At 44.5% G+C, this 23,592-nt stretch overlaps 1 protein-coding gene across 1 annotated transcript in view; it reads right to left on the bottom strand.

The window, feature by feature from the left end:
* Positions 1-23,592, bottom strand: part of abcc10 (ATP-binding cassette, sub-family C (CFTR/MRP), member 10) — a gene marked incomplete at both ends in the record, with an annotated part of 78,667 nt that overhangs the window by 16,757 nt on the left and 38,318 nt on the right. Inside the window, 4 exon segments of the mRNA XM_083636223.1 lie at positions 3,432-3,680; positions 9,043-9,386; positions 19,593-19,785; positions 22,299-22,437. Coding sequence (XP_083492349.1) covers positions 3,432-3,680; positions 9,043-9,386; positions 19,593-19,785; positions 22,299-22,437 — 925 coding nt within the window.

Below are 23,592 nucleotides of genomic sequence, written 5' to 3'. Positions count from 1 at the left end.
CACCAGACCTGCCAGGGACCAACATGGACGGCAACACACGGGCAATACTGAGAGACTGTCCACCTGCCAGGGACCAACATGGACGGCAACACACGGGCAATACTGAGAGACTGTCCACCTGCCAGGGACCAACATGGACGGCAACACACGGGCAATACTGAGAGACTGTCCACCTGCCAGGGACCAACATGGACGGCAACACACGGGCAATACTGAGAGACTGTCCGCCATTTCAGAAGGTCGCAGGTTCCATCCCTACAACACGGCCAAAGTGTCGCAAATGTTCTGGAGTGTCTGACAAATAGCAGCATATCTAAGATGACTGGCAGGGGTTCCTACTACACACTTAAAGGAACACTCCGCCCATTTTCAACCAGCTTTGTTTGTATCATTAGAACATCAGTAGTATATCTGAAAACTGTTAAACGGTTTTGAAGTCTGTCATTTAATTTGACAGTTATTGAGGGTTAAAGTGTGGACCAGTGACATCGCTGGTCCACACTAACTCAAATGAATAACTCATTAACTCAAATCAACTCTCAATAACTGTCAAAGTATTCATCATTCATCTAGTTTGACAGTTATTGAGAGTTGATTTGAGTTAATGAGTTATTCATTTGAGTTAGTGTGGACCAGTGACGTCACTGGTCCACACTAACTCAAATGAATAACTCATTAACTCAAATCAACTCTCAATAACTGTCAAACTATTCATCATTCATCTAGTTTGACAGTTATTGAGAGTTGATTTGAGTTAATGAGTTATTCATTTGAGTTAGTGTGGACCAGTGACGTCGCTGGTCCACACTAACTCAAATGAATAACTCATTAACTCAAATCAACTCTCAATAACTGTCAAACTATTCATCATTCATCTAGTTTGACAGTTATTGAGAGTTGATTTGAGTTAATGAGTTATTCATTTGAGTTAGTGTGGACCAGTGACATCACTGGTCCACACTAACTCAAATGAATAACTCATTAACTCAAATCAACTCTCAATAACTGTCAAACTATTCATCATTCATCTAGTTTGACAGTTATTGAGAGTTGATTTGAGTTAATGAGTTATTCATTTGAGTTAGTGTGGACCAGTGATGTCACTGGTCCACACTTTAACCCTCAATAACTGTCAAATTAAATGACAGACTTCAAAACCCTTTACAGTTTTCTGATATACTACTGATGTTCTAATGATACAAAGCTGGTTGAAAATGGGCGGAGTGTTCCTTTTGAGGTTTTTTTATTCCTGTTGCAACCACAACGTACGCGTTTCAGCGATAGCCTTCGTCAGCGTTGTGCTGTGTCAGGCACAATTCTGAGGCTTTCTCAGAATTGTTACATTGCTGGTTGAGATTCATTGATGACATTTTTTTCATCTTCACGGGATCTCTCAATGAACTGGAAGAATTCAAGGTATACACTAACTCCAGACTATCCTCTATTTCATTTACTTTAGATCACAGTTTAGAATCAATTTCATTTTTAGATGTTTTGGTGACTAAATCTGAACATCTTATGACCAAGGTATATAGAAAACAAACTGACAGGAACAGCTTCCTGGACTTCTCCAGCTTTCATCCCCCTAGTCTCAAGAAAGGTTTGCCTTACAGCCAGCTTCTGAGAACGAGGAGAATTTGCAGCACTGATAGCACTTTTGAGGAACAAGCCTCTGAACTATGTGAACGGTTCTTAGTTAAAGGGTATGATAACCAAAACCTCAGTAAGAGCTTGCAGAGGGTTAGGGGCCTTAACAGACAGGACCTGCTAACACCAAAAGCCCCCTCTGTAAGGAAGTCCAATATTGTTTGTGCTACTACCTTTTCTCCTGCTTCATTAGACATTAAGAAAACCATTCTCAAACATTGGCACATCCTACACAGTGACCCCCTGGTGGGCCACGTGTTCGAGAAGCCCCCCATTTTTGCACAGAAACGTGCGAGGAACCTGAGAGATGCTCTGGTGAAAGCAGATTGCTACACACGCCCCACACATTTTTTTATCAAACTTACCAACTGGTAATTTTCCTTGTGGAAATTGTATCCAATGTAATGCTATGATCAGAGGGGAATTTTTCACCCACCCCCATTCTGGTAAAAAATACCACATTAATAATAGAATCTCTTGTAAAACTAAATTTGTGGTTTATTTGCTTAAGTTTCCATGTTCCAATATTTATGTGGGTAAGACTCGAAGGGAACTCAAAACTCGTATTTGTGAACACAAGTGTAGCATTAGAAACCGTGATGAGAAGTCGTCTGTGGCTAGACATTTTAATTCTATGGGCCATGATGTGTGTTCACTCAGGTTTCAGGGAATAGAGGTTGTCAGCCCCTTAAAAAGAGGTGGTGATAGGGACCGAGCCTTATTACAAAGAGAGGCGTTTTGGATCCACACACTCCAGTCACAACACCCAAAAGGATTAAATGAAGAGTTACTGTTGGGCTGTTTCCTGTAAAAGCATTTCTTTTTTGGTATTCTGGTTTGTATTTGTGTATATTTGTAGTGTCATTTGTACTTTCTTAAATTTATAGCCTACATAGGCGCCAGTCTGCCTTGTCACTTTGAAGACAACAGAATTGTTTCTTTGACTGTTTTATTATTTTAAATTTATATAAAGTCCAGTCCTTTTTATTTCTCTCCTGCTGTCACTTTGAAGACAACAGGTCGTTTTCTCGAGGCTGTGGTATGTTTCTAATACGAATTATATTATATATATACATTTTTTCTATCTTTGTACTCGTATTAATGCTTGTGTACTATGCTGGGTTACATTCTAGTATATCTCATCGATGCATAACGCACTTTTCGAATGTACATATATATATTATTATACCTTTTTTTTCTACATTAATTGTTTGTACTTCCTGTCTGGCTGTATTTATACGCCCTTTTCCGCCTGACACAGCACAACGCTGACGAAGGCTATCGCTGAAACGCGTACGTTGTGGTTGCAACAGGAATAAAAAACCCTCAAAAGGACTTCTTTGAGTGCTGGCTCCTTCTCTACTGCTTTAAGAAACTCTTGTGCCGTGCACCTAAGACTTTAATTATCCGGTGAGTGTGCGGGCTGATAGCTCCCCAGCTATATCTGCTTCGGAGTGTTCCTTTAACATTTTACAATTCCATATCTGTCAAGACAGACCCAACGGTCTTGACTGGATTTGATTGTGGTTGGTATCATATAATAAGAATGCTGAGTGAGTGTGTGTGTGTGCGTGTGTGCGTGCGTGCGTGCGCGCGCATGTGTATGTGTGAGAGAGCAAAATTGTGTTCGGCCACAGCTATGCCATTTTACGTGCGACCGCGCTGAATCTCTCAGCGAGTGTAAAGAGCGCCCCCTGCAGGTGACCTAAAGGAGCCAGATTATCGGTAATTAGGGCTGATTGTTTGCCGAAAGCGTAGCGCTGCACAAGCTATCCCTTGAATACTTTTCCAGACCTGCGGAGGAACCCTGGAAACTCGTCATGTGCCGACACACAGTGCTAGCGAGCTCGTTGGCCGACTCACCTGGATCAATGGAGTGAAACTGGTGCTGGATGACGGCGATGGCCCCGATGCCCGTCACCACGGCCACGCCCAGCATCTGCAGGCGGATGTCCAGCCACTGCATGGCGGCGTTGCTGAGGAACAGGCAGCGCTGGTTCTGCTCCAGACGCCTCGCGCTCTCCTCCTCGAACCTGACACACACACACACACACACCACACACACACACATACACAACACACACACACACACCACACACACAGTCACTATGAAGCAGAGAGATGCTCACAAGTCATTTTTTTTGACAAGTCCAAGTCAAGTCTCAAGTCTTAGAGCTAGAGTCCAAGTCAAGTCTCAAGTCTCTTATGGATATGAGCGTTCTATCATCTGCTACATGCCATCCGGTCTGCTTAGAACACTGCATAGCTCAAACTAAGGAATTCAAAGCATGTACTGTGTTATCTTGTTTATGATACATTCTTATGACTCTTACAATGTGTGATCTTTATATTTCCCATGCCTGAGGGTGAGCACCTGTAGCATGACTCAATTTCCCCTCATGGATCGATGAAGTTATTCTGATTCTGATTCTAACGGTTTACTATGCAAATAATGCAACTCTTTTGTAAAAAAAAAAAAAAAAAATCCTTAAAGTGTCCCCTTAAAAACATCCATTTTCATGCACACAATAGTGTAAAACCACAGGGAAGGAGCCTCCATGCACCGAAGGGTCTTTCAATACTGCGGTGTAGCACTATGATCCGTAGCGGCTGCTTCCGGGACGCAGGTCGGGGTCTTAATCGGCCTCGGCCGGGTCTACTGGGCGAGGGTGTATGATGTTGACAGACCCGAAACACCTTACAACCCCAGCTAACATCACTGATGACGCGTCCCAGCGCATGCCGAAGTATGTATTTTGAATTGGGACTCCCACAGTGTTAACAGTAGTAGTAACACAGTGGTGTGTTTGATTGACAATCCCTGCATGTGTGTGGTATAATGGTTCATTGTTTTTGGCATTCAATAGACTATCATGAGTCTGATAGCTCGTTACCATATTCTTTGCTAAATAAATGGCGTTAAGTAGCCTACCGCTATTCACATCTGCGCATAAAATAACAGTCAGCCAATGTTTCAACAATAGCCATTTTCACACACAGATCGCGCAAAATTGCAGTTCAAAAGGCCCGCAAAACCGGCAGCCTCGCCACAGAAATTGCTTTCACACACAGCCAAGCAGCACCACCACATTCCCGTCCTGGGGTGTGCTTTCAGGTGACAGCCACCGCTCCCGGATTGAAAGGCGAGCGGAGGCATTTCCACCCAGCTCCTTGCCCAAATGAATATTTTCATAGGTTAGTGTAGCCTAGGCTACTGTATGATGAACAAATTCATTCAAGAACCAAATATCGCTGATGTACGCCAGCCAACGAGGTGCAGCTGCGGTTGTTAAGGATCAAGCTGATAAAGCTGCGCTCGTTAAGGATCAAACTGATAAAACACGAAAGTGTTGTCCACATGCATGGTAACAAGGCTTTCAATATTCATCTGATCGACTTTATGCATCACATGTAGCCTATTAGGCTACAAGGCTAATTCTTATCTTTTGGTTCCAGTTTTTTGTAAAGCAAATGATTCCCATCAAGTAGCCTAATTAGCGTCCCTTCTGAAAGACGACGCCCGCATATCAAACAGCTGCAGTCTGCATAACGTTCGTCGGGGGAATAGTATAGGCTATAAATGCACAGGACTACTATAACGTTAGTAGTTTTTGTAAGGGAATGCACAATTGGCTAGCTAGACAGATTGCAGTTCTGGAGCTGGTTTCCAGAGGGAATATCCTCAGACCAACTCGCCACAGACAGCTATAATCCTCTGAAGCGTATTATTATATCCATTAATTTTACCTAGGCTACTAATGTCAACATCGTTTGAGAATAAAGCCTAACCTACTTACAGGCAGGGAGCATTCCTCCTGGCGCATGATTGTATAGGATACTTTTTGTACTTTGTCTTTCTTGCTGCATGAGGTGATTTCCCCTGTAATTTTTTTATGAATGAGCTGAGCATTCGCACTGTTCCGGCTTGCTGCTCCTACGCTTTCAAGTGGAGGCGGGTTACCTGCTAACCCGGCGCTGAGACTAGGTCGGCTTGGGGGACAAAAGGTCTACAACAATTACCCACCAACGCGCGTTCAGAACTTTCACATCGTAGGCGCGGATCCTATTTTCCGTGCATTTTGCGGCTTTCAAGGCCGGTGTGAAAGCGCCTAATGTTACACCTACTGGAAGCTGTCTGGAATGCAGGCTCTCTGCCCCCCCCCCCCCCCCCTCGTGAAACTAGGTCAACGAGGTCAACGAGTTCACCACGTCTGCTCCCATGGTCTTCTCTGTCTCCAATCCCGGTCAGATCATCATGCATTTAATTCCAGGCTTTTAACCTCTTTTCTCTTCCAGTTGAAAGAGCCTTCTTGTCAGGCCATAATGCTCCATTTCCTGAAAGCCCAGCAGAAAGCTGCGGCAGGTGCCCCTCCCACTTTAATCCACAGCCAATTAATATCCATCCTCTGCCTCCAGGACAGACTTTGATTGGCTTTGGAGCTTAGCTCTTACCCCAAAGGGAGCATTGGAAGGATCTATACCTCACTCAACTCTCACAATCTAGAACCCTTGATACATTTAAAAAATCAATGGGAGGAAGAATTAGATACAGATCTTTCTGAGGATGTATGGGAGTCCATATCAGAAAAAATATTCTCCTCTTCAATTTGTTTAAAACATAAAGTCATACAATTCAAGATTGTACATAGACTGCATTGGTCCAGGGCGAGATTGGCCAAATTTACACCAAACATGGATCCTAATTGTGATCGCTGTCAAACAACCCCAGCCACTTTATCACATATGTTTTGGCTTTGCCCAAAATTAGTAGATTTTTGGCATTCCATATTTAAAAAAAATTCTGAAATACTGGAAATATCCATTGAACCTCTTGCCATAATTGCAATCTTTGGTGTGGTCCCGCGTGATCTCTCCCTCAACCAATGCAGTAAAAAGATGATAGCGTTTGGTACACTTCTGGCTAGAAGACGTGTACTCCTTAAATGGAAAGACAAGTTTCCTCCAACTTTCAATTGACCCAGTGGGTCAGAGATCTTATGTATCATTTAACCCTAGAAGAAATCCGATACGCTACAAGTGGTTGTGCTCTCGACTTTTATACCATCTGGCAGCCAGTCCTGGACCAGGTAGAGAAAATGGACGCTTCAAGCATTTCAAATGTATAGATTTCCCCCCCCCCCCCCTCTCTCATATTTATTTTCATTAATCTGTTTTTGTTTTTGTTGTATGACATGATGTATGTGGTGTAATAGGCTAGGGGTTCTCGTGGGATGGGTTTTTGTTTAAAAGTGTCAAGTGTATTTAAATCTGTATTTTGTATTTTGTATGATATACCGGAAACGAATAAAAAAACTGAACAAAAAAAAAGACTTTGATTGGCTATGTTCGCTGAAACGCCTGCTGCCTGCGCCCAAAGCAGGCTGGGACAGGAGCACACAGACGCTGCTGCAGACAGTGCTGCACTGCTGTGCTGACACCGACACGCACAGAGATACTGACACTGCAGACTACCCAGGCAACATTGTGCGAGTGTGCAATTATTATTTTATAATGATTTCGTATTATCCAGTTCATTTACACTATGTCGTTTAATCCATATTAAGTAGCATGTGAGGTGGATCTTCTTCTCCCTCGGTAGAGGGAGGGCGGCGGCGCTCCAGCGCCCTCTAGTGACCAGCCGCCACGGCTACTTACCCTGGTTGAGGATATTTACTCCACAGCTTTCCACCACCAAACAGCTGTCAGTAAATCAACTATACCAGGGGTGGGCAACTATTTTTCATGGGGGGCCACATGAGAAACCCAGACTGTTGCCGGGGGCCGAACAAATATTGTCATGCCGTAACCCATGGATGGGCAACTTTGATGATAGAGAGGGCCACAAAAAAAATTCCTCGCTACCAGATTTTGCTGAGGGCTGAACGGCGCCACCGTGAAAAATTTGGAAAATTTGAAGCCAGGTTTAGAGGAATAACTCATTTTAAATTAACAATTGTGATGTCATTATTCAGTCTTAACCACCAATATTTGATCCTTTTCCTCACTCACTCCTATGTCACCACCTGCTCTCCCTGCAGGGCTTGAAATTAACTTTTTTGACCACCTGCCACATGGCTGCTAGATTTTAAAGTTACCAGCCAATTAGAATTTCCACTAGCCTAAATGTTTTTCTTGAAATATACCAGAATATGAGTGGGTTAATTTAAGCATTTAAGTATCAGTAAGTGTCCCGGGATTCTCAAAGCCTGTGTTGAGGGTCACACAAGAACAAAAATGCACTCTTGAAGCTAAAAAAAATCCAAAACCAACAAGCTAATTATTTAAATTTCTACTTCAATGTAGAACAGTCAATTCTTACACATGAGATTACTTTTAGCCTTTTAGTCATAAATATTATTGAAAGATATTCCATATTCCAGACTGAAATGCTATAACAGAAGAGTATTGCCCAGAATGACATGAACATTTGGACACTTATTCAGCGGGTATATTGCATGTTGCGTTCAAGTACATTGTGGGAAAAAAAAAAAAAAAAAAAAAAAATTTTTTTTTTTTTTTTTTGCAATTCCATCGCGGGCCGCACAGGGGGCGCCCGCGGGCCGCATACGGCCCGCGGGCCGTATGTTGCCCATGTATGAACTATACTGTACTTTCAGCAAAACACTACAGGGCCATTAAGCCATCTATGAACTTTATCAAACTCTAGTGGTGATAAGTAGGAATTGCAACAACATCGATAGAATTTATCTCGCACCCCCCCCCCCCACTCCCCACTCAGTGATGGTAGCTGTATAGGTTGAGGCCACGTCTCGTCATAGACAGTCCGCATGTGTGGGAACGCCCACAAAATGTTAAACGGCTGGCGCGCGAGTGGGGTAAAACCGCCCATATTATCTCATGGGCTGACTCACCAAAAGACGGTGCTGCGGCTCTACACTACAGGCTTGGGGGTTCTAGAGCAGAACACAAGACGTCTGCTCAGATGTGCGTTTACTGCGGTGGTTAAATCCCCCGATCGTGTCTGCCTGGGCTGGGCTATCAGCTAAATTCTAACTTTGCTGAATGGATAGAACGGGGGAATTTACCCCACCCTGACCCCACCCCCCAGGCTAACCCAGCGTCTATTGTGGGCGTTCCCAGAGCCTGTATGGGCGTTCCCAGAGCCTGTATGGGCGTTCCCAGACATGCATCTCTATCTGAGTTTTTCGTCCAACATCCTACAAGCCAGAAAGTGAGTTTTGGAAGGCAGAAATGTAAGCAGACACACTTATTTCTTCAAATCTTTCCAAACCTTCACCCGACTGACAGTGTACAGTATATCAGCCTCTCCCGCAAATAATAAAAAAGTGGGTAAACTGAGCTTGTGTGGGTCGACGACTCTCTCACACCACCGATCCCCAGAAACTGTGTGTCAAACACGGCGCGGCCTCTGACCTGGCGGCGCTGCGGCTCGCCCGGACGGTACCGAGCCCGCTCAGCGTCTCCGAGAAGTGGGCGTAGACGGGCGACAGGGTGAGGCTGCACAGGCGCTTCAGCTCGCGGGACGTGTGGCGGTAGAAGCGCTGCGTGCGGTGGTAGAGCAGGCCCAGGGGCAGCAGGGGCACTAGGACCCAGGGCAGGCCGTAGCTCATCACCACCAGCGTGCCCAGCAGGCCGAAGACGTTGGCCAGCAGGATGTTGAGCACGAAGGGCAGGCTGTCGTCCACGCTGTACAGGTCCGAGGAGAAGCGGTTGAGGATGCGGCCCAGCGGCGTCAGGTCAAAGAAGCTCATCGTCGCCTGAGGGCCGAGGAAGTGGGGGAGGGAAGAAGACGGACCACATTGCATTCAAGTAGCGATAGGATTCTCTTTTTTTTTCCCACACATAGCAGCATAGACTGGTTTTTGTAACGCAGCTGCACGCTCAATAAAAAGTCACCTGGGCAGATAACACTTATGACATCATCACTCACCCAGCCAGGCTGCTGTACAGCAAAAAAAAAAAAAAAAAAAAAAACACCCAGACAGGCTGCACAGTACAGCAGCCTGTCTGGGTGAGTGATGTCACTGGTGTTATCTGCCCAGATTACTTTTTATTGAGCATGTGTGTTAGAATGCCACCTTTTTCAACATATTTCTGCCCTGTGGGCATGTTGCAATTTATCTTTTTTTTTTTTTTTTATTAATTAATTATTTATTTAGGGGAGGTGGGGTATTTTCATAGGAATCTTCAGCCCAAAATGTAAATTTTATTTTTATTTAAACCTGCACACTATTTAAAGGAACATGGCAACATTTTGGGAGATTATGCTAGTGAGCTTACTGCAGCATACCCTGGTGCAGTGATGTCACACAGTGACGTCACACAGCGCCTCAAAAGCACTTCCATCAACAAAACAAAAGGGACAAGAAGAACGATAGCGCAGGCGCTGTGTGACATCATCGGTCCCCCCCCCCCCCACCCCGCCCCCTTTCTTTTGGATGGAAGTAACGTTAGTTGCCATGGTGCTTTTGAGGCACTGTCTGACATCACTGCGTCAGGCGGCCATGTTTGGAAAGTAGTTCCGGCTATGTATTCACTTTGATTATTATTTCATAGCGTGGTGAGCACACGAGTCACAACATGTACATAGAGTGGAGGGGCGCATCGCACTTTATACTTTATACTGCACACAGAGAAGAGAAAGGTATCTATAATCTCCTCTTACTATCGGGAATCCTTATAGAAAAGGGAGTCAGTGGGGTTCTGCACGCTTTGGTCACGTTTTCGGTTACACTCGGGCAATTGTGATGTCGCTGATGATGTCACTATGATGAGATGCCTAATTTCCCCAAATGTTTAAAGAGATACTCGACACTTTTTCCACTTTTACCAAGTCTGCGTCAGATTTGGTCAGTTTTTCAAAAAAGGCTGGGGAGTTTTCAGGCTTTCGAATCCGCCCACTCCACATTTGGATAGGATGAGCTTTTGTGGGGCGGGCAAATTTCAGAACCAATGGCAGAGCTCTGTGCATTTCCTGCTCGCCGCATGTGTAGCTTCAGTTAAAGCCAGCTAGCGCTGTGAAGGGATCTGCTGGTGATGTTTCTCTCTTCCACCACCCCCTCGCTTCTCCTGTTCTCCTGTCCAACCCTCGCGTCACCAGGCTCTCTCAGTCCAAACACCAGCATACCGTTTTACTTCGTCGAACCAAACGGTTCAGCTAACGCTATAATCGGGAGAGACCGTAGAACATTTCACTCCGACCAAAACATTTCACTCCGACTCATTAACTCAAATCAACTCTCAATAACTGTCAAACTAGTCATCATTCATCTAGTTTGACAGTTATTGAGAGTTGATTTGAGTTAATGAGTTATTAATTTGAGTTAGTGTGGACCAGTGATGTCACCGGTCCACACTTTAACACTCAATAACTGTCAAATTAAATGACAGACTTCAAAACCGTTTACAGTTTGCTGATATACTACTGATGTTCTAATGATACAAAGCTGGTTGAAAATGGGCGGAGTGTTCCTTTAATAGCAGACATCAGCTGATTCAATTTAAAGTCGCTCACCGTCTCCACTACTCTAAGCAGAAATTACACAAGATCTATCCTACTATCTCACCACTGTGTGAAAGATGTCAAGTGTCGGAGGGGACACTGTCTCATGCCTTCTGGTTCTGCCCTTCACTGACGGGATTCTGGGCCAGAATATTTGACTGGTACTCTAAGGCCTCTACGGGGTGGCCCTTCAGCCGGAGGCAGAACTCGCCATCTTCGGCTGCTCAGAGTCCTCTCTGAACTTTCCTACAGCTGTGCAACAGTCTCTGACACTGGGGACAACCGTTGCCAAAAAACAAATTCTGAAGGAATGGAAATCTCCCTCTCCACCCTCTTTCCAATTGTGGTTGACGGACATGACCTCTGTTATACGCATGGAGAGACTTAGGTTCCTGAGAACCAATGCACTTGGCAGGTTTATAACTATCTGGGACCCGTTTTTGGTCTACCTCAACGAGGCTAGGGGTGACGGGTGACTCGCCCGGCTGGCTTCCCACAGACCCCTTGAGTGAAATCCCAAGTATATCGTTTACAAGAACATAAGCACCTTAGGTGGCTGGCGGCACCACTTTGTAATGTTGATTATATTTTTTGTTTTGTTTTTTGTTTTGTCTTTCCTTTTTTTCCTGTGTCTGAGCTTGTTTGTCTGTTTTGTCTTGTTTGTGTTCTATAAAAATTTAAAATATGAAAATAAAATATAATTTTTAATATATTTTCTTTAAATACGCATTTTTTTAACGTTTTGGTCCCAGTGAGATGTTATGCCATCTCCCCTGTTTCTAAATATATCTGTACCGTTTGGTTTGAACCAGTAACATTTTTTATAAGCATTTTACGAAATGTGTATGGGAAAATAAATGGCAGATGAAAATCTCTGGTTCAGTGCTGAAGCAGGAAGTAGGCGGTCACTTTGCCTCTCTATAGACCAAATCACCGTGACGTCACCATGTAAACAAATTTACTTCCGGGTACCACTTGGGGAAGGCGGCAGGTTTAAATGTGCGTGTTGTCAAATAAATGCTGTCAAACCCTCTCGTTGTTTTCAGCCGACTACTTTCAATTTAAATGGTTAAACGGTTGGTAAACATGCTTGTCCGACGTATCTAGCCTTTCTTCTGTGTTTGTTTTATGTAGTGTTAGCTAGCTAATAACGTTTGTTTGTCTGTCAAACTCGCTGTTTTTTTGCAGTCGTTAACGTTACAGAGTAACCTCGCGTCACTAGGCTCTTCTCGGCGAGCCTGGTACAGACAGAGATACTGACGCCACGTCAATTTAATTTAGCTTCAAGTCTACTCTAGTCTTGTCCAACAGGTAAATTAGCTAGTCTGGTCTCCACTAACGTTAGTGAAAGTGTTGTTATGAATGATATTAAACAACAACACAACACGGACGAACCATTTTTGTCTTCTTTGTCTGTTTTTGTCTTCAAAACGTCAGTTTGTGCCGTTCACCGCCATTATAATGTGTGGACCCAGGGGTACCCGGAAGTAAATGTAAACATCCCGGTGATTTGGTCTATTGTTTGGATATTACCCAGAAGGCTTTGAGGCGGCTAACTTTTGACAAGAAAACCATCAAATCTGGCTAGAAAGTTAGATAGAAATAATACTTATTTGTAACACAAAATGCAATTCAGGAATATTTTAACTCATTGAGTGCCAGCCACTTTTGGAAAACGGATGCTCCGTGCCAGCCCTTTCAGAGCGTTTTCAGTGATTTCTCGAGGCCCACAGAATATTGTGTGATATTACTATGTAAACACCGAACACGCCCAAAGAACGATGAGACTCTATTGTATCATCAGCAAAAAAAAGTTTATTGATATCATTTTCCGTTCTTTAGTTATCAGCAGTAGAAGATAGGTTGTTTTCACCAAAAACAGACGTTTCAAACTAGAAGCTGAGATAATGAGCCTTTTGTGAAATGAAGCATTTCAAGCACATCACTGACTCTGAAGCTAATATTTTCTGATGTAGTGACATGGTGTAGTTGTGTGGTGCCCTGCGTGCCCCACCCCCCTCAACTGCAAACTCCTCCTCCGTGGGAGTGTCTCTGGTGGCTCTGCTCGAATCTCTGCTACCTGCGTCAGACGACGAATCTCTGCATGGAGCTGGGATAAACTCATCCCCACACCAACACACAGCTTGCATGCCGGAGCTGGGAGAAACTCACCCCCACACCAACACACAGCCTGCATGCCGGCGGAGCTGGGAGAAACTCATCCCCACACTAACACACAGCCTAACACGCGTCTATTTTCGGAGCGCTCCGTTTTTGTGCGCCGGCTCCCAGCGCGACACCGAAAAGCCAAACCGGACTGCTGAGAATGGTTTGGCCCTTTGGCGTCGGGTGCTGCTTTTCTGGCGGCTAATCGTGTGGAGAAACTATGCAGCAGAGACAGAGGGGCTCAGTTGTGGGAGCGGATTGACTGCTGTTCGCAGCTAATGTTAGCTCCAGCCAGAGCAATCTATACGGCTCTGGCTCCAGCATCGGTTTCCGTTTCATCACGGGGCTTCTTCTGCTGTTTTTCCTCACCTTTCTCTAATCTGGAGAGCACTGTCGCCACCTAATGGGTCCGTAAAATAGCTTGTACACCTTCAACATCCACCATATTTTTACAGGAGATGCATCAGGCTTTGATCCACGTCCCACCGTCAAAAAACGCAATTGACGTCTTTAGACGTCATTGGCACTCTACATTACTATTTGAATTGACGTCTTTAGACGTCATTGGCACTCTTAACTCATTGAGTTGCCTCGGCTATGCATACCAGAGGGGAGGCGGCCATCAGCGCCTGACTGGCCGGGAGAGAGTGCTTCCAAGTCGGACTGATAATATAAACATCATTTGAGCTTATGGGTGCTTGCAGTCAGGCCACTCACTGAACAGCAGGCCAGACGCCGCCTACTGGTTTACTAGTGGTTTTATTATTTTATTAGTTAGTCTGAAGTAATAATTACACTTCAGGGTTAAAGTGGGTGCATCTCATTGTAAAATTGGACTTCAATGGCCCAAATCTGGCTTCAAACGGCCCAAATTGGGCTTCAAACGGCCCAAATTTCACACGCGTCGGCCCATATCGGCCTGGCCTGCTTGGTATCTAATGCCCGGCCTGAATTATGATCCCAGTCCGCCCCTGTTTTTAACTATATCGCCCAGCCCTACTCATGATATAATATACAGTCTCTAGTGTATGATTCAACTTTTCCCATGTTCTAATCTAGTGTAAAAAAGCAAACAAACGGAAAAAATAAAAGAAAAAAATAAACAAAAATCGCAATAAATCGTAATATCGAATCGCAATAATCGTAGAATCGCAATACTTAAGAATCGCAATATAAATCGAATCGGCACCCAAGAATCGTGATAGTATCGAATCGGGAGATAAGTGAATTGCCACAGCCCTAGTGTATGATGTTGTCAGACCCGAAACACCCCACGACCCCAGTCAACATCACTGATGACGCGTCCCAGCGCATGCTGTAGCATGCATATCGAAACCGTCACAGATCAAGAGCTCAGCCAATAGAAAGGGAGGAAAATTGGGAGTCTACAGCTGGCCTTTTTGGGTTGCATGGAACTGCATGGGTATGTGAGAAGAGATGAGGAATGACTCAGATTTACAGTAAATGTCAGGACTTTGACCTGGATTCCTCGAGAACACAGCTCATTTCCAATATATATATTGATTTACAGCAGAAAAAAGTGGAAAACGTGCTGAGTATCTCTTTAAGCACCCTGTCCAGCAGTGTGTTGTAGATAACTCACCTTAAGCACTCTGTCCAGCAGTGTGTTGTAGATAACTCACCTTAAGCACACTGTCCAGCAGTGTGTTGTAGATAACTCACCTTAAAGGAGAACTTACCTCCAAAACACTTTTTTTCAGCTTTTAACCAATATATATGACTTTGGGGGTGATGTGTGAAGAATTCTGGTCAGAATTTCCACATTTGACACCAAACTGTTGCCATTTTACCATTTGTATCATTTTTCAGCAGCATAACTGGCATAAGCGCCCTCTAAGGGTCGAACACTGCTTTTTTTTTTTTTCTCAAATGAATGGGATATTTGACACGTCGTGACATCACGGTGACCCAAAGACTATGGGATTTCAAGAAAATTACTCCCCTACCCCCCCTGTACCCTTTCGGCTCCTCAGAACTCCAAGCCTATTCTTATTGAAGTTTGCTCTTAAAATACTGAACCAAACGTCGTCAAAGTTGGCACATGTCTTAATTATAGTTAGTTTCCCGCTGAATGTGTCACTACTTTATTAATATCTTACCTGGATAAGCTCGAATGATGATGTTTATATTATCAGTCCGAGTTGGAAGCACTGTCTCAAGCCCAGGCAGGTGGGAGCGGGCAGGAAAGAGTCGTACTGTAACCTCATGGACGAGCCTCAAGCTCCGGGGGCGCGCGGCCGCGCGCAGCAGCAGCTGGGCTCTCTGTGCTCTGAGAGCAGAGAGAGCAGTCTGATATTTCCGCAAACAAATAGCGTCGCAGTTTAGCGCACATGTAAAATATAACGCTATACTACGACGTGACAACGTGACAAAGCTGGTCTAAACACATCGGCTACTATAATAACGTCACTGTGTACAAGCAACGCCAACTTTTCAGGAAATGTCAGCAGAGCAGAGCGACTGGGGACTGGGGGGGGGGGGGGGGTTGACTCGCTGTGTGTGTGTTTTGCTATGCGGAATGGATTTGATCAGGCAAGTAGCTCCTGTGCTCTTAAAATACTGAACACCACGTTGTCATATTTGACATATGTCTTCATTGTAGACAGTTTATCGCTGAATGTGTCATTACATTATAAATATCTTACCTGAATAAGCTCAAATGCTGTTAGAGGAGTATCACACCGAGTCTGGAGCCCTTTCTACCGGCCACGCAGCAGCTCGTAGGCACCCTGCCTTTTAGAGCGCGAGCACGAGCTGCTGTGTGCTCAGGCAGCGGGGACGCGCGGGCGGACCTCTTCACATGGAGGTCTGACACTGCCCGGCTGCGCTGCAGTAACTTTTAACAAGAATCACGAAAAGCCCCAAAACGCAAATTAAAAACGGATTTCATTGCGCGGTTTATCTCTAGTTAGACGAGGGAATTAGGTGGAGAAATCTCGCATTGTGTTACCCCAGAGCGAGAGGTTTGTCCTATTGTGGGTGTGCTGCTGTTAACGAGCCCATGTCACTTTGCTCTCGTAACGTAATTTGACACCCTGCCATAGAGATACATGCAGAAAAATAATTAAATTTCTAGTTCGCCACTGAATTACCAAATTGATATAACTTTCAACCATTTTCAGATTTTCTGTTTCCATACAGACCAACAGCGTTGGCTAGTTGTTGATATTTATAAAGATATTGCCCCTATCAAATAAATTATTTTTGAGGCAGTAGGCAAACTGTAATGGCGTCGATTTCCGAAAAAGAATCTTGACTTTAACACAGCCAAAGAGTCCAGTATAGACAAGAGCATATGTCATTTCTTGGTTTTTTCCATAGGTATTTTCAAATCACTGTTCTGATACATATCTAGGGGGTTAGTCCCCCTTTAAGCACCCTGTCCAGCAGTGTGTTGTGGATGACTCACCTTAAGCACCCTGTCCAGCAGTGTGTTGTGGATGACTCACCTTAAGCACTCTGTCCAGCAGTGTGTTGTGGATGACTCACCTTAAGCACCCTGTCCAGCAGTGTGTTGTGGATGACTCACCTTAAGCACTCTGTCCAGCAGTGTGTTGTGGATGACTCACCTTAAGTACCCTGTCCAGCAGTGTGTTGTGGATGACTCACCTTAAGCACACTGTCCAGCAGTGTGTTGTGGATGACTCACCTTAAGCACACTGTCCAGCAGTGTGTTGTGGATGACTCACCTTAAGCACCCTGTCCAGCAGTGTGTTGTGGATAACTCACCTTAAGCACCCTGTCCAGCAGTGTGTTGTGGATGACTCACCTTAAGCACACTGTCCAGCAGTGTGTTGTGGATGACTCACCTTAAGCACACTGTCCAGCAGTGTGTTGTGGATGACTCACCTTAAGCACACTGTCCAGCAGTGTGTTGTGGATGACTCACCTTAAAGGAGGACTTACCCCCTAGATATGTATTAGAACAGTGATTTGAAAATACCTATGGAAAAAACCAAGAAATGACATATGCTCTTGTCTATACTGGACTCTTTGGCTGTGTTGAAGTCCAGATTTTTTTTCGGAAATCGACGCCATTACAGTTTGCCTATTGCCTCAAAAATAATTTATTTGAGAGGGGCCATATCTGTATAAATATCAACAATTAGCCAACGCTGGTGGCCTGTATGGAAAGAGCTTTGCTCAAAATGGTTGAAAGTTATATCAATTTGGTAATTCAGTGGCGAACTAGAAATTTAATTATTTTTCTGCATGTAACTCTATGGCAGTGTGTTGAACTACGTTACGAGAGCAAAGTGGCATGGGCTCGTTACAGCAGCACACCGCACAATACGACAAACCCCCCGTTCTGGGGTAACACAATGCGAGATTTCTCTACGTCATTCCCTCGTCCAAGTTGCCATATAGTCCCTTTTTCATTTTAGTTTGGGGGCTTTTCGTGATTGTTGTTAAAAGTTGTGCAAAAGTTTTTTCCTCTCAGCGCAGTGCAGGCTGCCTGCGCCTCCTCCCTCCTGCCAGACCCCGGCTGGCGAAACAGCCTGTTGCATGCATGGGGCGCTTGTAACCTCACGGAGCAACAAACAAACAGACAGAAATAGCTGGTGTGCGATTTAGAGAATACAGTCTGAGATTGGGTACAGGATTGAGGGAATCCCGCATCTGTTTGCGAAGGTGCGACTGGACAGGACGCTTTTCACAGACGGGCACAGTAGTCGGAGCGAGGCGAGTGTCTCTCAGGGCTACTCAGGGCAGAGCTGCAGATCTCTCCTTCTCCTCCGTGCATTCAGTCTGTCCAAAATCATTACCGATATAATCTCAGTAGGAGGGATGCAGGGAAATGATAGTAGCCGATGTGTTTAGAGAAGCTTTGTCACGTTGTCACGTCGTAGTATAGCGTTATATTTTACATGTGCGCTAAACTGCGACCATATTTGTTTGCGGAAATATCAGACTGCTCTCTCTACTCTCAGATCACAGAGAGCTCTGCTCTGCTGCGCGCGCCCGCGGAGCTTGGAGCTAGTGCATGAGGTTTACAGTAGGACTCTCTCCCGCCTGCCTGGGCTTGAGACAGTGCTTCCAACTCGGACTGATAATATAAACATCATCATTCAAGCTTATTCAGGTAAGATATTAATAAAGTAGTGACACATTCAGCGGGAAACTAACTATAATTAAGACATGTGCCAACTTTGACAACGTTTGGTTCAGTATTTTAAGAGCAAACTTCAATAAGAATAGGCTTGGAGTTCTGAGGAGCTGAAAGGGTACAGGGGGGGTAGGGGAGTAATTATCTTGAAATCCCATAGTCTTTGGTTCACCATGACGTCATGACGTGTCAAATATCCCATTCATTTGAGAAAAAAAAAAAAAGCAGTCTTTGACCCTAAGAGGGCGCTTATGCCAGATATGCTGCTGAAAAATGATACAAATGGTAAAATGGCAACAGTTTGGTGTCAAATGTGGAAATTCTGACCAGAATTCTTCACACATCACCCCCAAAGTCATATATATTGGTTAAAAGCTGAAAAAAAGTGTTTTGGAGGTAAGTCCTCCTTTAAGCACCCTGTCCAGCAGTGTGTTGTGGATGACTCACCTTAAGCACCCTGTCCAGCAGTGTGTTGTGGATGACTCACCTTAAGCACCCTGTCCAGCAGTGTGTTGTGGATGACTCACCTTAAGCACCCTGTCCAGCAGTGTGTTGTAGATAACTCACCTTAAGCACTCTGTCCAGCAGTGTGTTGTGGATGACTCACCTTAAGCACCCTGTCCAGCAGTGTGTTGTGGATGACTCACCTTAAGCACTCTGTCCAGCAGTGTGTTGTGGATGACTCACCTTAAGCACCCTGTCCAGCAGTGTGTTGTGGATGACTCACCTTAAGCACCCTGTCCAGCAGTGTGTTGTGGATGACTCACCTTAAGCACACTGTCCAGCAGTGTGTTGTGGATGACTCACCTTAAGCACCCTGTCCAGCAGTGTGTTGTGGATGACTCACCTTAAGCACTCTGTCCAGCAGTGTGTTGTGGATGACTCACCTTAAGCACCCTGTCCAGCAGTGTGTTGTGGATAACTCACCTTAAGCACCCTGTCCAGCAGTGTGTTGTGGATGACTCACCTTAAGCACACTGTCCAGCAGTGTGTTGTGGATGACTCACCTTAAGCACTCTGTCCAGCAGTGTGTTGTGGATAACTCACCTTAAGCACCCTGTCCAGCAGTGTGTTGTGGATGACTCACCTTAAGCACCCTGTCCAGCAGTGTGTTGTGGATGACTCACCTTAAGCACCCTGTCCAGCAGTGTGTTGTGGATGACTCACCTTAAGCACCCTGTCCAGCAGTGTGTTGTGGATGACTGTGGCGGCGCAGATGGCTCCGTAGGCGAACAGGAAGGCTCGGCCGGCGGTGAAGACGGTGTTGGCCGCGGCGACGGAGCCGTACACCGTCAGGTAGAACTTCACCTCCGAGCTCACGTTGCCTAAAGAGGACGACTGCACCGAGCACAATGCAGACCTGGGGGGGGGGGGGGTCCGCATGAAAGGTTTATTAGTTAAAAGGTTGCAGGAAGACGATGAAAGGTAACGTAATTCAATGTAACATAAATAGTCAAGTTTATTTTTCATTTGTCAAGTTTATTGTGTATAGCCCTAATTCACAAGCATGTCTCAGAGGACTTCATAGAGAATGTGTCTAGCTAAATCTAGCTGACACAACAGTAACAATTACAGTACATGATCCTCATAAATCGCAGTGATGATTTCTTCTAACCATACATTTGTGATGCCATTTTTTATCCCAAAATATCATCCATTATGACTGATTCTAAAGGTATGTGCACTTTTTGGCCTGCATTTTTCCCATAGCACTTTAATCCAATGTGCTTTACAATGAGTAGGTACATTCACCCGTTCACCCGTTCACACACACACACACATTCATACACTCTCTCCTCCCCCACATTCCCCTGTTCCCTCCCCTCCTCCCCCACATTCCCCTGTTCCCTGTTTTCACTGTCCCTTGTGACTATTCATGACCATATCGCCCAGCCACAGTATATTCTACCTGTTCTGCTCTCTCTCCTCTTCCCGCTCCCACCTAGGGGTGTCAAAAATAATCGATTATAAGATGCATCGCGATGCGGACGTGCACGATTCTGCATCGATTAACAAATATCAAAAATCGATTATTAAAAGATTTTTTTATTTTTTTTATTTTTTTTAATTTTTTATAATCAAATAAAATAGAATGTAAGTACATGCAGTTGTTTATTTTAATTATGGATCATAATACAATGCAATTCCAAATGCACTTTTATTTTAAAAGTAGCCACACAGTGAGAAAAAATAAATCATGTATTGCGGAAAAAGTGATGCATCAATTTAAGATGCATCGCGATGCATCGTGATGCATCGTTTAATCGAATCGAATCGAATCGTTGACAGATGAATCGTAATCGAATCGAATCGTGAGGCCAGTGAAGATTCACAGCCCTACTCCCACCGCCCCCACATTCCCCGCCCCCTCCCCACCTCCTCCCTTTCCCCGCTCTCCCTCCCCCCTACACTGATGGCTTTTATCTAAAGCACTTTACAATGTGTAGGTACATTCACCCATTCACACACACAGGGTGCTGATGCAGCCATCGGGAGCAATTTGGAGTTCAGTATCTTGGCCAAGGACACTTGGACATGCAGAGGAGGCGGGGATCGAACCACCGACCTCTTTTATCCAAAGCCATTAGTGGACGACCCACTCTACCTCCTGAGCTACAGCCGCCCACATTTGCTTTTTAAAATGTCCTGAAGAACAAATAAGAAAATTCAGGCTGTCACAAATCTTCCTGATATCAGTTCAAAATAGTTTCCATTTTGATATTTTTTACAACTAGGCATCTTGTGCACTACGCACGCTCGATTCCTAGGCTGGGTCGCTGCGCGGGCTCGCATATGCAGCACGGCCGCAGTTCGGCTGTTGTGTGGCCTCGCCTGCCCTATATGTGCACGTGCAATGTCTCTCCCTCACTCTGACATCATCAATGATGTCACAATGCCTATGTATGACATCACTCATGACATCATCACTGAACTATAGCCTTGTGTGAGTGAATTTATGACATCACTAATGATGTCATCAGTGAATTTCATCACTGAACTATTCACCTTATTCACCACGCCCACTTTTTCTCTCTTCCGCGTTCAACGCAAACGTATTTGTTCTTCCGGTTCAGCGCTAGTTGCCTTCTGTGGCTAATATTAGCCGCTAGTTAGTTATGTTATATGGCAGTAAAATGCCACTGAATGACCAAATTCGATTGATATAACTTTTAACCATTTCGAGTAACACTGTTTCCATACGGATCACCAGCGTTAGTTTGTTGTTTATAACGTGGCTATATTCATAACGTTTCTATCTCGGATGCGTTATTTCGAATCGCACATAGGTGACGGCTGGTGCAACCTATGTGGGTTTCAGGACGAAACAGCCTCGACTCCACTAACGTCATCTTTAGAGCACAATATTCCTGGAATGCAAGTTTAACTAAACAGTTACATGTCCTCTGCATTCTACTTAAAATTAAGATATTACGGGTTGTTTTATTTTGTATGTTACATACGTATTGGCCAAGATATGTTAGTTTATGGGGGAGTAATTTTGCCACTTTAGGAGGGGAGTGTGCGCGGCCATTTTGCCTGCGGGGTTTTTGGCAAGTCAAAACGGAAATACTATTACGAAATGACGTAATGCGGAAGCGTCCATGTGTGGGCAAAGAATAAGGTGAATAGCCTTGTGTGTGTGTGTGAGTGAATTTATAACATCACTAATGATGTCATCAGTGAATTTATGACATCACTAATGATGGTGGGACAGACAGAGAAACAGACAGACAGACAGACAGAGCCCTAGCTCCCTGTGATAGTGAATATATAGTGCTGGTTTGGTTTGATCATGCCATTCAACCTTCGCATTGCCGAGTTCATCAAACACGATATCAGTCGACTAGAAGCTTTATTGATCCGTCAACTCACATTAGTCCTCCAGGTGAGAAGAGCAGCAGGTGGGGTGAGCTGTAGGCAGCGGGGGAGGAACCGTTTGTCCAGGTGGAACCGTTGATTTTCAGCTCCGAGATCCAGTGGGACAGCCACCAGTCGGACACGTTCTTAGAGGCTGAATCAGAGAGAAACACAACAGCAGTTTGCCCAAACTGGTAAGCTCCACCCTATTTGGATTTAAAACAGTAAAACCCTCTAAGACGATGTTTCTGCCTTATTAGATGTTATTTTGTGGGTTTACGTTTTTGTGAGTTTTTTGTCTGTTGAAGAAAAAAATCAATAAAAATATTTGAATAATAATAGATGTTATTTTGTGAAGTGTGAATCCTGCATAGTAGTAGATAAAGCAGACTAGAGTCACATGACTTGGACTTGAGTCACAGTTAGTTGCTTGAGGCTTGGCTTGATGCACAAAGAGAAGGTTTGAGACCTGACTTGGCCCGACTTGGTTTTTGCTGACTGGGGATTTGACTTTGACTTGTACTTTGATGACTTGAAAAAGCTTCTAAAGCCTTGACTTTAGATCTTGTGTTTGTATAAATGACTTAGATTGAAAGTGATGAGATTTGTTCAAGCAGATGACTCAATTTAAATGTTCCCGTTTTCCAAGTCGTCTGCATGGAGGATGAGACGAGCGAAATCACAGAGAACACAAACAGTACAGTACAACAGAGACCTTGTCAGAGAACTATGAGGGCAGTGTTTAAAAAAAGCCTTCATTAATCGTAATCAAGGTAAAAAGTTTTAAAATAATCGTGATATTGATTTTAAGTCATATCACCCAGCCCTATAGTCCTAGATATTTCGTTTTCTTCAAGATATTAAACTGATACTGGACTCTTGATTTGTTCTGACTTGACTTATCCTACATTTAGACTTGAGCCTCGAGACTTGACGTTGAGACTGACTTGGGACTAGAGCGAAGTTGACTTGGACACACAGGTCATCGTTGTAAATGAGAACTGGTTCTGAAATCTGAACTGATTTTTAACCGCTTAGATAAAATAAGAACAAATAAATACGAGTGGCATGTAGGTCTCATGCCTTGGGGATCTGATTTTGTACCTCATGTGTTCCAGATCAGAATTGAACAAAATGCAACTCCATGTAACTTTTTCCGTTCACACTGATTAGAATCGGCAGATGTAAGCCGAAAAATAACTTTCAGTTCCAGTGTAAGTGCAGCCTAAAGGCACTCTGGATGGCACAGTCTTTCAATCCCCGCCTAAAGACCCATCAGTTCTCCGTTGCCTTCTGTTACGCCCCCATC

Source organism: Poromitra crassiceps (genome assembly GCF_964638095.1).
Source record: "Poromitra crassiceps genome assembly, chromosome: 4".
Lineage (NCBI taxonomy): Eukaryota > Metazoa > Chordata > Actinopteri > Beryciformes > Melamphaidae > Poromitra > Poromitra crassiceps.
This window is presented reverse-complemented; position numbering and strand designations above follow the sequence as displayed.